Genomic DNA, 16,006 nt, shown 5'->3' on the forward strand with positions numbered 1-16,006 from the left:
CATCTTTTGTGCCCACAAGGGTATGAAACTAGAAATTGATTACCAAAAAAAAAAACCTAGAAAATTCATAAAAATGTGGAGATTAAACAACAGACTACTGAATAACTGAGAAGAAACCAAAAGAGAAAAATCAAAAAACACCTAAAGACAAATGAAAATGGAAATAGAGCATCCTAAACCTTAAAAGAGGAAGGGGGCACCTGGGAAAAGGAGGCCAGGGCCTCAAATGTCCCTGTGAAGAGTTAAAAGCTGATTCCCCAGGCCCTGTGAAGATTCCTGAGCTGGGGAATCAAACATGCTTTTAGGGACACAGACACAGCCGTGGTGCTTACGTAAATTACAGGGGCAGAGTACACAGCGCGGGAGACAGAGCAGGAGGGGGCACCCAGGCCCCGTTCCTTCCCACAGTCCCCAGGAGGTTGCTCATGTTGCTGGCCAGGCAAGGAGGCTGACCTGGCACTGGGGCTGCCGGAGCGGGACATGACACCCTCTGCATTGGGCAGAATGAAGCCTGTTAGGTTCAGAAGGTCCTGGATCATCTGGCCTTTGATGCTCATGTCTGGTGGAGAATGGGAATGCAGGCTTAAGGAAAGGATGCAAAGAGTGGTGAAAGCCAGAATATATGGGATACACCAAAAGCAATCCTAAGAGAGAAGTTCATGGTGATAGATGCCACATCAAGAAACAAGAACTATCTCACAGGCATCTGGGTGGTTCAGTTGGTCGAGAGACTGCCTTTGGCTCAGGTCACGATCCTGGAGTCCTGGGATCAAGTCCCACATGGGTCTCCCTGCTCAGTGGGGAGTCTGCTTCCCCCTCTGACCTTCCCCCTCTCATGCTCTCTCTCTTATTCTCAAATAAATAAATAAAATCTTTAAAAAAAGAAAAGAAAGAAATAAGAAAGATCTCAAATAAACAACCTAACTTTACACTTTGAAGAACTAGAAAAAGAACAGCAACTAATCTCAAAGTTAGTTTATGGAAGAAAACAACAAAGATCAGGATGAAAAGAAATAAAATAGAGACTAAAAAGATAATAGAAAATATCAATGAAAACAATCAGCCTCACAAATGAGCAGAAGATCCAAGTAAACATTTTTCCCAAGAAGACATACAGATGGCCAACGGGGACAGCAAAAGACGCTCAACATCATTCATCATCAGGGAAATGCAAATCAAAACCACAGTGAGATAGCATTTCACACCTGTTAGAATGAACCTTAAAAAGGGGCACTTGGAGGAGTCAGTTGGTTAAGCATCTGCCTACAGCTCGGGTCATGATCCCAGGGGCCTGGTATCAAGCCCCACGTTGGGCTCCCTGCTCGGTGGGGATTTTGCTTCTCCCTCTCCCTCTGCATTTCCTCTCTCCACCCCTGCTCAAGCTCTCACTCACTCTCTCTTAAATAGATAAATAAAATCTTTTTTAAAAATTTATTTAAAAAAAAAAAAGAAGCATGAACCTCCAAAGGACGAAAGATTATAAGTGTCAGTGAGGACGTGGAGAAAAGAGAACCCTCGCGTCCTCTCAGTGGGGATGCAAACTGGTAGAGTCCCTAGGGAGGTTCTTCAAAAAATCAAAAATAGAACTACCCTGTAATCCAGCAATTCCACTCTGGGTATTTATCTAAAGAAAACAAAAATACTTACCAAAAAGATCTAGGCACCCCGTGCTCATGGCTCATGGCATTATTTACAAGAGCCAAGACCTGGAAGCAATCTAAGTGTCCGTTAAGGGATGAATTGGTAGAGAAGTTACGGTAGATATCCAATGAAATATTATTCGGCCACACAAGAGAAGATCATCTCGACATTTATGACAAATGGATGGACTTTGAGGGCATCATGCTAAGTGAAATAAGTCAGAGAAAGACAAATATTGACTGATCTCTCTTCCATGCGGGATCTAAAAACAAAGCAAACAAAACCAAATTCATAGATACACAGAACAGACTGGTGGCTGCCAGAAGCCGCAGGTGGGAGGGGGCGGAATGGGTGAAGGGGGTCAAAAGATACAGATTTCCAGATACAAAATAAATACAAAATAAATTTCATCCTGGGGATGTAATGCTCAGCCTGGTGACTCTAATGATTAATACTTAAGACACATTTGAATGTTTCTAAGAGAGTAGATCTTAAGAGTTCGCACCATAAGAAAAAAAAATGTGTAAATGTTAAAAAAGAGAGAGAGAGAGAAACATGCACATGAAATGACAATTATGCGCACAGGACACTGTGGGGCACACGAGGGGTCCCCAGTCGAGACAGTCCCTAATTAGAGCAATGGAATATATAACCAGTCTCGTCATTCTCTTGGCTGACATCTTTGAAAGAAATTAATTTAAATCTACATATAAATTTAACGTACATTCACATTTCATTTTTCCAGCACTTGGTATTATTTTAGTTAAGCTAGAGAAGGGAACGGCATTTATGGACTAGCACGATTTTCACGTGTTCCAATCCCTATCCCTTGAGTCCTACAATGCTTCCCTGAGCTGATTTTATGATTTTTGCATGTGATACATGGTTTTTGACAACTGAGGGTACAGGGGATATTACGGTCAGCTGCCCTTAGAGCAACTCCACTCGTATGCCTTGTGCAGTACTCACCTGGTTTAGGTGGGAGGGACCCCAATCCCAGCTTTAGGGGTGAGCCTGCACATGTCTAAGCTAATTAGAGTATGTCTCTGGCCACTGTGATGGGTTCAGAGATGGGTAGTTAGCCCAGGTCAGTCATCTAACTTCTGCAAGACAGCGGAGCCAAGGCACATGCCAAAAAACAAAACTATAGCTTTGATCATCTCATGAATGTCCAGAGCAAACTACATAGCTAAGGGGACCCAACTATTACACTTTTTGGTTATAGGAGCCAATAAGCCTACTTGAGGCCAGTGGGAGTGGCAACCAAATAAATTTGAACTGATACAGTGTGGGTCCCTGAAATGTATCCTCCTTCTCAGTAGGGGTACTAACTGGGTTTCATAGATGTGCAGCCCTCCACTCTTTATGAACTCACACCAGCCACAGGTCATGAGAAGGGCTAATGTATTTTCCATCGATGCCCTGGGAAGGTTCATGTGACTCCAGATCTCTGGGATCTAGGGGCTGGAGGCCAGGGGGTTCTCCTGGATCCTAGCCCTGGCCGCTCCTTTAAAAGGCTACACATGCCTGGGGCTCTTGGGTGGCACAGTCGGTTAAACAGACGACTCTTGATTTCAGTTGACATCATGATCTCAGGGCTCCACGCTCCAAGTGGAGTCTGCTTGAGATTCTCTCTCTCTCTCTGCCTCTCCCTTGGCACTCTCTCTCTCTCTCTCAAATAAATAAATAAATTTTAAATAAAGTAAAATAAAATAAAATAAAAGGCTACGCATTCCCGGCTTTCTCCTGCTTCCTCCGTGTATACACCTCCTCGGATGGTCTAGAATTTCTTTGGTAGTTACTGCTCCAGAGAAAATCCTAAGCAAAACCCTGCAGTAAACTCTCCCTAAGAAGTGGTGAGAAATCCTTAGTCCCCACCCCTGGGGCATTCACTGGGCCTCTCACATTTCCAGAGGTTAAATCACATAGGAAAAGTTTACAGGATTGTGGTTTCTTGGCTTACTTGGTTTCTTGACGCTGAGCCTGGAAGGAATGCTTTTTTAACCATCTCTGAGTACCTTGGGAGCTGCCCACCCAGTTTCAGGAACAGGAGCTAACAGAGAAGGCCCCAGGAGAGGACAGCAGCCCAGCGGGAGCAGAGGCTCTGAAATTAGTCCGGTTAGTGCTTCAACACCCCAGAGTCATTTTTGCCTTCATCCACAATCCTGGTCCACCTTTGTCTGGAGGTCGGCTCAGGCCACTCCCCAGCCTTCATCCCCTGAGGCCCTCTCTACCTCTCCAGTCTAGTCCATTCCACCGCACTCAAGTTCCCTTTCTGAAATTAGCAGTTTATTGACTTGTTCAGACCCTTGTCCTCCTTCTTCCCACAAGGGGGCATATAAACCATGAGGACATTGGCCGCCTCCCAGTGAATCCCAGCCCTTGGAAAAAATGCCTGGGGCAGAGTCGGTGCGTTTGTACTTTGTAATAGTCATTCGGAAGACAGATCCCAGCTGAATCTCTTCAGTTCATTTCCTAAAACCTCTCTACCTTAACCCACATTGGGTTTTCTAGTCTCTGTCCATTCGCAGTGGGATATCCATCCATCCCTGCCTCAGCATTCCCCTGAATAAACTCTCCTTACTGGACATTGATTCCTTAATAATAACAACAGCAACAAAATGCACCTTTTCCTGAACGTCTACGATTTTGCTTTCAATCCCCAGAAGTGACATTTTTCTCCCTATGGAAAAACCTATCTTGCAAATTGCTAGATGTCCATAATCCTCCCCAAAACCATTTCCTTTGGAAGAAGTCTGTGGTAGCCAACACCACCCCAGAATTAAATAGTGCTTCTACCACATCTGACAGGGTAGACACTGGGACCTGCCATTCTGTTGCCAAGACAGTTCCCGCCTCTCTCAACCTCTGTGCATTTTGAACTTGGCTTCCCAAGTCGCCTCCTCCCTGGTGCCCCCTTCCTGGTGCCTACCACTCTGGATTTATTCATTTCAGCTCAAAGAGTTCTGTCTACCCTTTACACGTGATCCCTACCGATGTCCAGCCTAGGACCACAGCTCCAGTCGGTCCTGAGCTAAATTTTCGTGTCCTTCACTTTTTTGTCCAACATCTCTCCTTCTCCTGCTCCTCCATCCTGGTGCTCACTCCCCCCCACTCCCCCTTTCCCCTGTCGCGAGGCCGGCTCGGTTACCTGGAGCTTGTGTAACCGCAGAACGTAGCCTTGCACTAACAGCTGGAAGAGGAAGCGCAGCGGTCCGGGCCCGGGAAGCTCCTCCAGGGTCCGCAGTCTCTGGTCGCCAGGCCCGTTTCCAGGAGTCTCGGCGGTAACCGGGACCGCGGCGGGGATGGCGGCCTTGGCTCTGGCCCCGTATGGGCAGAGGCCCGGGAGGGCCACCCGCGGCCCCAGCAGCGCCCACCGCAGTCTCGCGCTCCGCAGCGCAGCCACGCGATCCATGGCCCGCGCCGCCGCGCCTTTGGACCGCGAGTGAAGAGCACCTGGAGCCCGCTCAGAGATCTACCCGGAGGGGCGGGTTCAAGGGCGCCAGAGGCCGGGAGTGGGCCGGGCGAAAGCCGGCCAGGCCCCTTACTGCTCACTTTCCCTTGCGGTCGTCGGTCTCTCCAACGGGACCTAACGAACACACAGACGCCACCTCCTCCAGCGGTAGGCCTGCGGCCCGGGGGAGGCGCCGGCCAACGCCACTGCAGAGGATGCGCCCCGGGATTAACCGAGACCCCCCCCCCCGGCCCAGAGCGCCGACGGCGCCCGCCGCTGCCGCGACTCCCCACCTTGCATTTACGCGGACTCGCAGCGAGAACGTGAAGTTCTTTGGTCTGTTTTGATTCGCAGTCCAGCAAAGTTCTGGAAGCCCGGAACGCTTCCAAGGCCGGGAGGCCCCAGCCAGCGAGCCCGGTCCTTGCCTGACCTACAGGTTCGCCACCGCACAGCGCCCTCGCCCCGGTGCTCCTCACTTGCCTGAGAGCAGGAACCAGCTGCTGAGATTGAACTAGCCGCTGGCTTTTCCTAATGCGCACCACCACCCCCACAACTCCGCCCCAAACCCCCGGAGTTGATCCAGGAGTCTGAGCTCCCAGCAAGGAGAGAAAAGAAAAGGGGGGGGGGGGAAGGAAACAAAGCAGAGCACAGCAAAGAAAAGCCGCCCCTTGTTCAAGGTCATCTGATTCCTGGCCGGTGAAAGACAAGCAAACAAATTTAAATATTAAATGTCTATTAATGCAATTCTGTTCCCTCCACATTCCTAAATCAGCTAAGGCAGGGTTTTGCCAGCTGTAGGTTGAGCCCGGATTTAGGGACTGTGACCAGAATTATTTTTTAATAAGATGGAAAAGAGTAAAATGGTCCAGAAAATCCTGCCAAGAAGAAAGAGTAGCGTTTCATGAATCCTTTGTCTCCTATATATTCAAAATATATTGAAACGTTATTTCTATTTCAGAAAGCTAAAAGCAGGATGGTGTGGAGGCTGAGAAAAATTAAGGCCATCCCACCTTCAGGTTTAGCCTTAGCATAAGTACAGCCATCTCAGACCCCTGTGCCCAAGGGCTGAACTCTCCCCTACTTCACTTTAGTTTCAGAAAGCCCCACCCTACTTTAGTTCTAAAGACCCCCACCCTGCTTTAGTAACAGGAACCCATAAATACCCCTGCCTTAACTAAGCTCGGGGTCCAAGTCCCTACTCTGCTGCGTCAGGTATACTTGGGCCCAAGCTTAAGCTTGTCGAATAAACCCTCGTGTGATTGCATCGGCGTTGGCTCCTTGGTGGTCTCTCGGACGCGAAAACTCGGGTACAACATTTGGAGGTTCCACCAAGATCTGAGAGACCCCAGGACTCCGACCCGGAGGGTCCTGCGCTGGCTGGTGAGTGCACTTGTTTTTGGTTTTTTTTGTTTTTTGTTTTTTTTTTTAAATCTATTTGCGCGCATACTTTCAGGGAGCTCCAATCTGCATTTTTACCTGTAGGAATTCCAATCTGGAGGCTCGGCTGCTGTTATGGTCGGGCCAAGTCTGAGTATCTGAGTATCTGGAGTCAACATTGGCTCAAGTGGCGGATGCGTGGGGCGGGCCGTTGACTGGGGGGGTCTTGTGGAGACGTCCCTTGCCCCTGCCTGGAGGACGAGGTCCTCATCTGGAGGCTTGGATGCTGTTGCGGTCGTCCCGGAGGACGAGGTTCTCATCTGTGAAGAGAGCCGACTGCTGTTACAGCCGGATTCTCCCTTAACTTCCTTCCAGTTTTGTCTTCGCAGCCGCCCCGGATCCTTTGTCTTTGTGAATGTGTTCTTGTTAATTGTCGTAAGTGTATTTGTCTTGTTGTGGACTGAGGACGTGATGGGACAGACTCAGACAACTCCTCTGTCTCTGATGATTGACCACTTCTCGGACTTTAGGGAAAGAGCTCATAACCTGAGCACGGACGTACGAAAGGGAAAGTTTCGGACTTTCTGCATGTCCGAATGGCCATCCTTTAATGTTGTATGACCCCGGGAGGGCCGCTGGATGCGGTTGTCTTTGTCCTGTCTTTTTGTTGTCTGTTGCGTTGTTGTGTTTGGAGAAATGAGGCAAGCAGAGAGTAAGGGGACTCTGAATTTCGTCTCTCCGTTCCTCCTAATAGATGTGTGCCTTCTCCCTCAGTCATTTTGTGTGTTAAGGGCTATAACTGGAGCCAACTGGGGTTAGTCTAACTCGAGACAGAGACTTTAAGGACTATTCCTAAGCAGCTGCTGAAACTACCTTTGTTTTGGGGACATTTCTTGCCCTCTCTGGGTGGATGGGGACTGCCTAGCGCAACACCCACCCCCCCCCGCCTTGCTGGTGGAAAGCATGGCGTCTGCTCCTCTCTTGGAGCTGATGAGCTCTAGAACTGGGAACCCTTTCTCTGACCTCTGGTGGCACTTTGTTCTGTTCTTCACTGTCAAGGAGCAAGAAGAGCACCCCCTGGACCTAACACCCCCAATCCAGATCTTCCCACCCGTGTCTCAGGTAAACATTCAAAGTGGAGTGGGCCCAGGTGGAACGTAAATCAGTATTTGAACTAAGTTAAGTTTGTTGGTTTAATTAAGACATACACGTCTTTTAAGTTATTAGCAGTAAACATGAAACTTCAAAGTTTACTGAAGGTCAAATAAGCTTGTGTTATTTGTTAAAATCTGTTAGCAAAGAAATGACCAAACTGATGGTTAATTGTCTGTCTCAAAGTTTTAATGGGTAATTGCTGAGATAGCTTTCAAAGTCTCTGGTAACCTGAAAGTTTAAAGTTTTGCTTGGATGACAAATGGAATTAAATTTGTTGGACATTTATGTCTTTTCCAAAGAGGATAAAATGCTAAGTCATTGATTACTGGACATGGGTTTGTGCTTTTGACTTCTTACAGCAAAGAAAATAAGAATATTTAAATCTGTTAGTAAACATGCTTTGTGCTTAACCAATTCACAAATTGGCATCTAAAGAATTCTGTTATAACCGTTCACAACTGATTAATAACTAGAGGTTTTTAAGGTGTTTCTAAAAGTACAAAATGCTAAGTGTAACTAAGACTGATGGAAATAAAGGAAGCAACTCTGTATGTAGGAAAGTAGGAGATATGTAAGAAAGATTTAAGGAGTGGGAGTACATTTTGTTGAAAGTAAAAGAAGGTAATTTTGTCCTAAATGAGATGGTTGTTTGGAAGGAAATGACTTGGGACAAAACCTGAATGCAAAGGAAAGTTGTAGAAGGTTTGTGAAGGGAAATCTTTGGAATGAAATTTAGGATGGTCAGGACGGACTCAGATTGAAGTGAATGGGTTATTTAAAGGTACATTGGTATAAGACTGAAATTCTCTGTTTAAAAGGACAAAGTTTTCTCAGATTAATTGATCTGCTGTTAAGAAAATGTAAATGGTTTTCTCTTTGCCAGCCCAAAATTGTAAATGAGATCTCTTTGACTCATAAGGCTTTTCCTTGATATGCTAAGTTACTCAGGGAGTACTGCTAAACCAATAATGAACCTTGGGTTACATTTGGGTAAATGCTGTAACTACTCTAGAGGTTCTATACATTTCCTAAAGTTTCAATGTTTTGATAAGGGTCATCGCTTGATATTTAACCATATCTATTCTGAGTTTTTGTCATTTGTAATTGTTTTAATTCTCTTGTAAGATGACCTCCGCCTTAAAGGAAATTCATATGGGAAGACTTTCAGGACAAATACAGGTCTTTGATATGTTAAAATCCTGGAACTGAAATGGGTAAGAATTTACAGAAGTAAAAGCTGCATTCAGACTAAACTAGAATTAGTAACATGGGACTAGATGAACTGAAAGGTTGTAATGTTGTGTCTCTTAACGTTTTGTCTTATTTTAAACATGACTGGTTCTGTAATGTTTGCCCCTCCAGACTAGGGAAACTTTTTCTTAAGTTATCTGTAACTTACAGAGATGTAAACGTATTCATTTGTAAACCAGTCAAGGCATTCAACTTTTCTCTGTATCTGAACCCTCTGAAACCAAAAGATCTCAGCAAGTATTCTTCCATGGCAATCAATCATTTGCATAAGTTCAATAAGAATCTGTTCTCCTTGTAACAGGACACCATTGGAAACACTGGTTATTTTACCAAGGCTTTGACTGGAATGTCATATTTGAAAAGACCCAGGTATGACCATACAGCTTAAAGGAACTAAGGTTGACTTTATAAAACCTGGAGCTGTAAAGCCCTTTGGAACTGTTGGCCTGATACCTTGCTTACAGAGTTCCCAGCAGCCTCACCAGATGAGTAAAGAATATCACTTCCTGGTAAGGGCAGGATCTCAGGAAGAGGAATTCACCCAAATCGACAGGTATTACAGGCATGTCTGATGGGAACTACGTGGCTTGGCTTCTGGCCTGGAGAGGCTACTGAAAGTTCAACCTAGAGATTCCTTATAAGAAGTTCCAGCAGAGCAGATTCTAAAAGATCTATATGATCACACTTACTGTTCTTGCTGAGCTTATGTAAATAATTAGGCCAAGTTTGTTAAAACTGGACTTGTTTTTCAAATAAATTAGTCTTGATTTGACTCTCTCTGGAAATGAGGGTTATTCTAGAGAGAAAAATCATGTTTCAATAACACATCTTTATGGATGTTAAATTCTAGATTTAATTGTTTTTAAATGCTTGTTTACCTAAACGAGACAACTTGAGGTAAACTTCAGAGAAGTTGCACAATAACTCGTTTAGACGATCTTGCCTTTGCCAGTCAGTCAGCCACACATATAAGGAGCATTTCGGGAATTACAAACAGCCTTACTGAGTGCCCCAGCATTGGCCATCCCAGATGTTACCAAGCCCTCCCACTTGTATGTGGATAAAGAGGCAGAGGTGGCCAAAGGAGTTGTGACTCAGACTCTGGGGCCTCGGCAAAGGCCAATAGCCTATCTTAATAAGAAACTAGATCCAGTAGCGGCTGGGTCCCCCCTCCCCACCCCTTGCCTCCACATAATTGCTGCCACGGCCCTCCTGGTCAAGGATGCAAATAGATTGACTTTGGGTCAAAATCTCATCTTGACCACCACCCACGCTATCGAGGGCCTTCTCTGGACTCCACCAGATCGGTGGATGACAAACACCCGAGTGACAGGGTATCAGACCCTCCTCCTCAATGAACCAAAAGTGACTTTCCGGTCCCCAGCGGTGCTAAATCCAGCCATGTTGCTACCAGAGGAGCTGACTGACCACCCACATGACTGCGGAGAGGTCCTAACCCAGGTCACAGGAATAAGGTCGGATCTTAGAGACACTCCCCTCCTGGATGCGGAGATGACTCTGTTCACAGACGGGGAGTAGCTACATGGTCGATGGAAAGAGGTATGCGGGGGCTGTGGTGGTTTCTCCTGAGCAGGAACTCGGGACGACAGCCCTGCCACACGGAACCTCCGCGGAAAAAGTGGAGCTGATTGCACTCACTGCTGGGGTCCATTATCAAAGGAGCGAGACTGATACAAATTGAAAGTAAGACAAAGCCTTATTTTTATGCCAGGCATCAGAAGTCAGACTGACCGGCCAGGGCCGCCTCTGAAGAGGGTGACCCCGTCCCGATCTCACAGGCTGGTTTTATAGGGCATAACAGCAGACCCAAGTTACGTGGCTTCTATTGTTAAGGCGTTTACTCCCGGAGTCGACACCTGGAACCAACACCAGGAACTACTGGGGCGTTTATTCCCGGAATGAAGTCTTTAGATGTAAACAACAATATGGCTACCCAGGTAATATGGAGTTGCTCTGGCTAAGCAGGCCCTAATAGTTAAACAGGTTTTAACATTAAATTGGCCCTAACACTCACCAAGGCACTGCAGATGGCCAAGGGTAAGACCGCCAACATCTATATGGATGGTAGGCTGGGTAGAGGCTTTTTTTCTGCCAAACATGAGATGGCAGGAGTGGTAGCCAAAAAGCTACTAGAGGTTTAGGTTACCTCTCATGCGTGATTGGGTCAGACAACAGCCCTGCATTTGTGAGTTCAGTCTCGCAGGCATTGGCCAAAGCCATGGACACTAGTTGGGGGCTACGTTGTGCCTACCGGGCCCAGAGCTCTGGGCAAGGAGAGAGAATGAACCAGACTCTCAAAGAGACCTTGGCAGAGCTAATTCTGGAGACTGGTGGTGGATGGGTGGATCTCCTTCCTTTTGCCCTCCTAAAGGGTGTGATGTACACCCTGCTTAAACAAGGTGACCCCCTTTGAAATAATGTTCAAGAGACACCCCCCTGCTCTGCCCTCGGCTACACGAGGTTGTCCTAGCAGAAATGACTGATCAGTCTGTACTCCCGTCACTGCAGACATTGCGGTTTGTCTTAAAAAGAGCCCAGGCAGGGATCCAGACTGCCCACACTGAGACAGAGGTGGAGCTGGAACCACATCCTTACCAACCCGGGGACTTGGTTTGGATGCGCTACCCCCAAGTGGAAAACTTGGAGCCTCGCTGGAAGGGACCCTACCTCGTGATCCTGACCACTCCCACCGCTCTCAAGGTCGATGGGATTACTCCCTGGGTCCACTACACCCACATCCGGCCAGCTGACCCACACACCGTTCTCAAAGACTTCGTCCCAGAATGGAAAAGTCAGCCCGACAAGGACGATCCCCTAAAGCTAAGACCGCGCCGTTCTCACTTACCCCACTAATGTTGCTTACTTTTGTCAAAGACAGAGTCAGTACAGTTAAGCTCATGGTACTCAGACAGCAATACCAGCCACCAGACCTTGTTCCTGAGACCAGCCTGGATGCATGATTGGGTCCTTCCTTAGGTTCTTCTGAGAGGGGGAGATGTGGAGGCCGAGAAAAATGAAGGCCATCCCACTTCAGGTTCAGCCTTAGCATAAGTACAGCCATCTCAGACCCCTGTGCCCAAGGGCTGAACTTTCCCGTACTTTACTTTAGTTTCAGGAAGCCCCACCCTACTTTAGTTCTAAAGACCCCCACCCTGCTTTAGTAAGCCCCACCCTACTTTAGTTCCAGAGACCCCCCCACCCTGCTTTAGTAACAGGAAGCCCCACCCTGCTTTGGTTCCAGAAACCCCCACCCTGCTTTAGTAACAGGAACCCATAAATACCCCTGCCTTAACCTTGCTCGGGGTCCAAGTCCCTACTCCACTGCGTCAGTTATACTTGGGCCCAAGCTTAAGCTTGTCGAATAAACCCTCGTGTGATTGTATTGGTGTTGGCTCCTTGGTGGTCTCTCGGACGTGAAAACTTGGGTACAACAGATGGTAAAGCTTGTTCTAAGAACATTGGAAGAATTGGTTAATTATAAGAAGCCAGAGGGTGCCACCTGGGTGGCTCAGTGGGTTAAGCCTCTGCCTTCGGCTCAGGTCATGATCTCAGGGTCCTGGGATCGAGTCCCGTATCAGGCTCTCTGTGTGGCAGGGAGCCTGCTTCCTCCTCTCTCTGCCTGCCTCTCTGCCTACTTGGGATCTCTGTCAAATAAATGAATAAAATCTTTCAAAAAAAAAAAAAAAAGGAGCCAGAGGGAGACAAGAGGTATTACGTTCAAAGGGGCAACAATGAGAGGGTCAGTTAACAAGGATAGGTGTGAATTTATGTTTTTATTTATCCCATTTTGGGCCGTGGGGTTTCTTAAATCTGTGACTGGAAATCTCATCAGTTTGGGAGTTCTTCAGGCATTACCTGTTCAAACATTTCTCCTATACCATTCTTCTTTCTCCACCTCCCTTCTAAGACTTCAGATTATACATGTGTTAGACCTTCTGAGAGATCTTTCCTGTCTCTTACCCTCTCTTCTGCATTTTTAAAAATCCTCTTGTCTTTTCTAGCTTATTAATTCTCTATTCAGTTGTGTCTAACTCTGTTAAATCTGTCCACTGAATTCTTAATTTTAGCAATTGTATTTTTCAGTTTTTAATTTTGATTTAGTTTTTTTTTTCAGATCTATGTCCTTTTTTATATTTCTTATTTTATGTCAGAACTCTTAGTGTCATCTTTAATTATCCCCTTATATTTTGTAAACATAGTTGTTTTAAGAATTACAGCTAATAATGCCAATATCTGGGTCCTACATGAAATGATTCCTATTGTCTATTATTTCTAGTGGGTTTTGGCCGTGTTGCTGGTTTTTTTCCCCCCGGGACTGGTTGCTTTTGATTGTGTGCCAGAAAAACTCATTCTTTAAGTTTCTGCTGGAGCTCATTTAAGGTGTAGGATGATTTAATTTTCCTCAGGCAAGATTTACTTTTGTTTCTGATAGTTGCCTGAAGGCACAAGCAACCTGGATCAGCCTAATTCAATTTCGGGAGTGGGAGTCTTTGAAGTCAAGCTGCAATCCTTTAGAATGCAAGTCTAGGGGCACCTGGGTGGCTGAGTGGGTTAAAGCCTCTGCCTTAAGCTTAGCTCATGGTCTCGGGGTCCTGGAATTGAGCCCCTGCATCAGGCTCCCTGCTCACTGGGGAGCCTGTTTCCCTTCCTCTCTCTCTGCCTACTTGTGATCTCTCTGTCTCCGTCAAAAAATAAAAAATAATTAAAGAAAAAAAAAGAAAGAAAGAAAGCACGTCTAGTCCAGTTCTGAAGCCTTTGGGATCCCAACCCAGAGTTGGGTTAAGAGATGATGGATGCCAGCGTTTCTTCACTCAGCTCTGTGAGGCTAAATCACTCAGCTTCTTCTAGCAAAACCAGGAGGGCGCCTGGGTGGCTCAGGTCATTAAGAGTCTGCCTTTGGCTCAGGTCGTGATCCCAGGGTGTTGGGATCGAGTCCCGCATCAAACTCCCTGCTTCTCTGCCCCCTGCCCTCCTGATTTCTTTCTCTCTCTCTCTCTCTCTTTCATTGTAAGTAAATAGAATCTTTAAAAGAAAAACCAAAAACCTCACAAAAGTAAAAAAAAAAAAAAAAGAAAAGAAGAAGAAAAGAAAATGGGAAATACCGCTAATAGGAACGCGGTACCTAATGCCTAACTTGCCTCTGGGTCTTCTGGTTCTATTGTCTGTTACCTTGTGTGTTCGTGGATGCTTATGCTTCAAGTAGATGCTCGATGTATTTGTAGTCATACAGCTTTTCTGGCTCTCCTTAGAAGGAGAGTCCAGTATTAACAGAAGTAGAGGGCGCCTGGGTGGCTCAGTGGGTTAAGCCTCTGCCTTCGGCTCAGGTCATGACCTCAGGGTCCTGGGATCCAGCCCCGCATCAGGCTCTCTGCTCAGAGGGGAGCCTGCTTCCCCCTCTCTCTGCCTGCCTCTCTGCCTACTTGTGATCTCTCTGTCAAATAAATAAATAAAATCTTAGGGGCACCTGGGTGGCTCAGTAGGTTAAAGCCTCTGCCTTCGGCTCAGGTCATGATCCTACGGTCCTAGGATGGAGCCCCGCATTGGGCTCTCTGCTCAGCCAGGAGCCTGCTTCCTCCACTCTCTCTCTCTGCCTGCCTCTCTGCCTACTTGTGATCTGTCTGTCAAATAAATAAATAAAATCTTTAAAAAATAAATTAATAAATAGAATCTTTAAAAAAAAAAGAAGTAGAAATCTGACGTATACTTTTATCTTTATTCTTTCCCCCTGAATTAATTTTCTTGATATTTTCTATTTTTTAAACCATTTTAAAAAACTGACTAGTTAGTAAAGTTTTCTGATTTTCCGACAAATACTTTTAATGCTGTACATTTTCACGTTACTGTGTAGGCCATTCCATTAAGATTCAGTACACATTCTCTCTTATTCATGTTTGTAATTTCCATTTAGATTTTCTTTTTAATTGAAGAGTCAGACAGAAAGGTGATTTTATTTTCTTGTAAATAGTTGCAGTTCTGTTTTCTGTTTTGAAAGTTCCCTTTCTTTTATTATTGATTTATAGTTATTACATTGTGGTCAGAGTGTATATGTTCTGCTTTTTTGAATTATCTAAATGCTTTTATAGTCTCATAATTGTTTCTTTTCCTGAACATTTCATGTTTTTTTTAAAGATATATTCTGTTTATTAACATAATTTTATTATTTAGATCTTCTATAACCTTATTTACTTTTGTCTACTTGATTTGTTAACTTCTGAGAGAGGTACATTTAAGTATCCCCAAAATAGTATGTATTTGTGAGTTCATCAAATTTTCTTATATATCTGACCGTTTTTGTTTTATATTTTGAAATCTGTTGTTAGATTCATGAACTATTCATGATTATTATATATTCTTGATACATAGCACCTCTCATAAATCTGAAATATTAAATTGCTTTGGATTTAGTTTGTTTGTTTGTTTGTTTGTTTCTTAAAGATTTTATTTATTTATTTGACAAAGATCACAAGTAGGCAGAGAAGCAGGCAGAGAGAGAGAGGAAGCAGGCTCCCCGCGGAGCAGAGAACTGGATGCGGGGCTCAATCCCAGGACCCTGGGATCATGACCTGAGCTGAAGGCAGAGGCTTTAACCCACTGAGCCACCCAGGCGCCCCCAGTTTGTTTGGTTTTAATATTGTTACTCCTACTTCATTTTTTTATCCAGGTGTTCGATATATCTTTATTCATCCCTCTATTTTCAGTTATTCTAAGTTATTTTGATTTAGAAGTATCTCTCATAAATACCATGTAGCTGGGTTTTTTTCCTTACCCAGCAAGAGAGTCTTTAAATAGCAAAAATCATTTTTATAAAAATGAAATAAATGAAATTGAATAAAATTAAGACATAATAAATGGACAGTTCAGGGACGCCTGGGTGGCTCATTTGGTTAAGCGGCTGCCTTCAGCTCAGGTCATGATCCCAGTGTCCTGGGATCGAGTCCTACATCGGGCTCCTTGCTCGGCGGGGAGCCTGCTTCTCCCTCTGCCTCTGCCTTCCACTCTGTCTGCCTGTGCTTGCTCGCTCTCTCTCTCTAACAAATAAATAAATTTTAAAAAAATTTAAAAAAAATAAATGGACAGTTCAGAAGAGAGGAATTATAAATGGCCTTA

The 16,006-nt window shown here is 45.3% G+C and overlaps 1 protein-coding gene across 1 annotated transcript in view; it reads right to left on the reverse strand.

Annotated features, from left to right (window-relative positions):
- The window catches only part of CYP27A1 (cytochrome P450 family 27 subfamily A member 1), a 35,412-nt gene extending 29,787 nt beyond the window's left edge, over positions 1-5,625 (reverse strand). Inside the window, exon 1 of the mRNA XM_080798645.1 lies at positions 4,793-5,625. Within this exon, the coding sequence (XP_080654771.1) occupies positions 4,793-5,056 (264 nt within the window). The 5' untranslated portion in view covers positions 5,057-5,625. The remainder of the gene's footprint in view (positions 1-4,792) is intronic.
- Positions 5,626-16,006: the final 10,381 nt, after the last annotated feature.

This window comes from Martes martes (assembly GCF_963455335.1).
Source record: "Martes martes genome assembly, chromosome: 3".
Lineage (NCBI taxonomy): Eukaryota > Metazoa > Chordata > Mammalia > Carnivora > Mustelidae > Martes > Martes martes.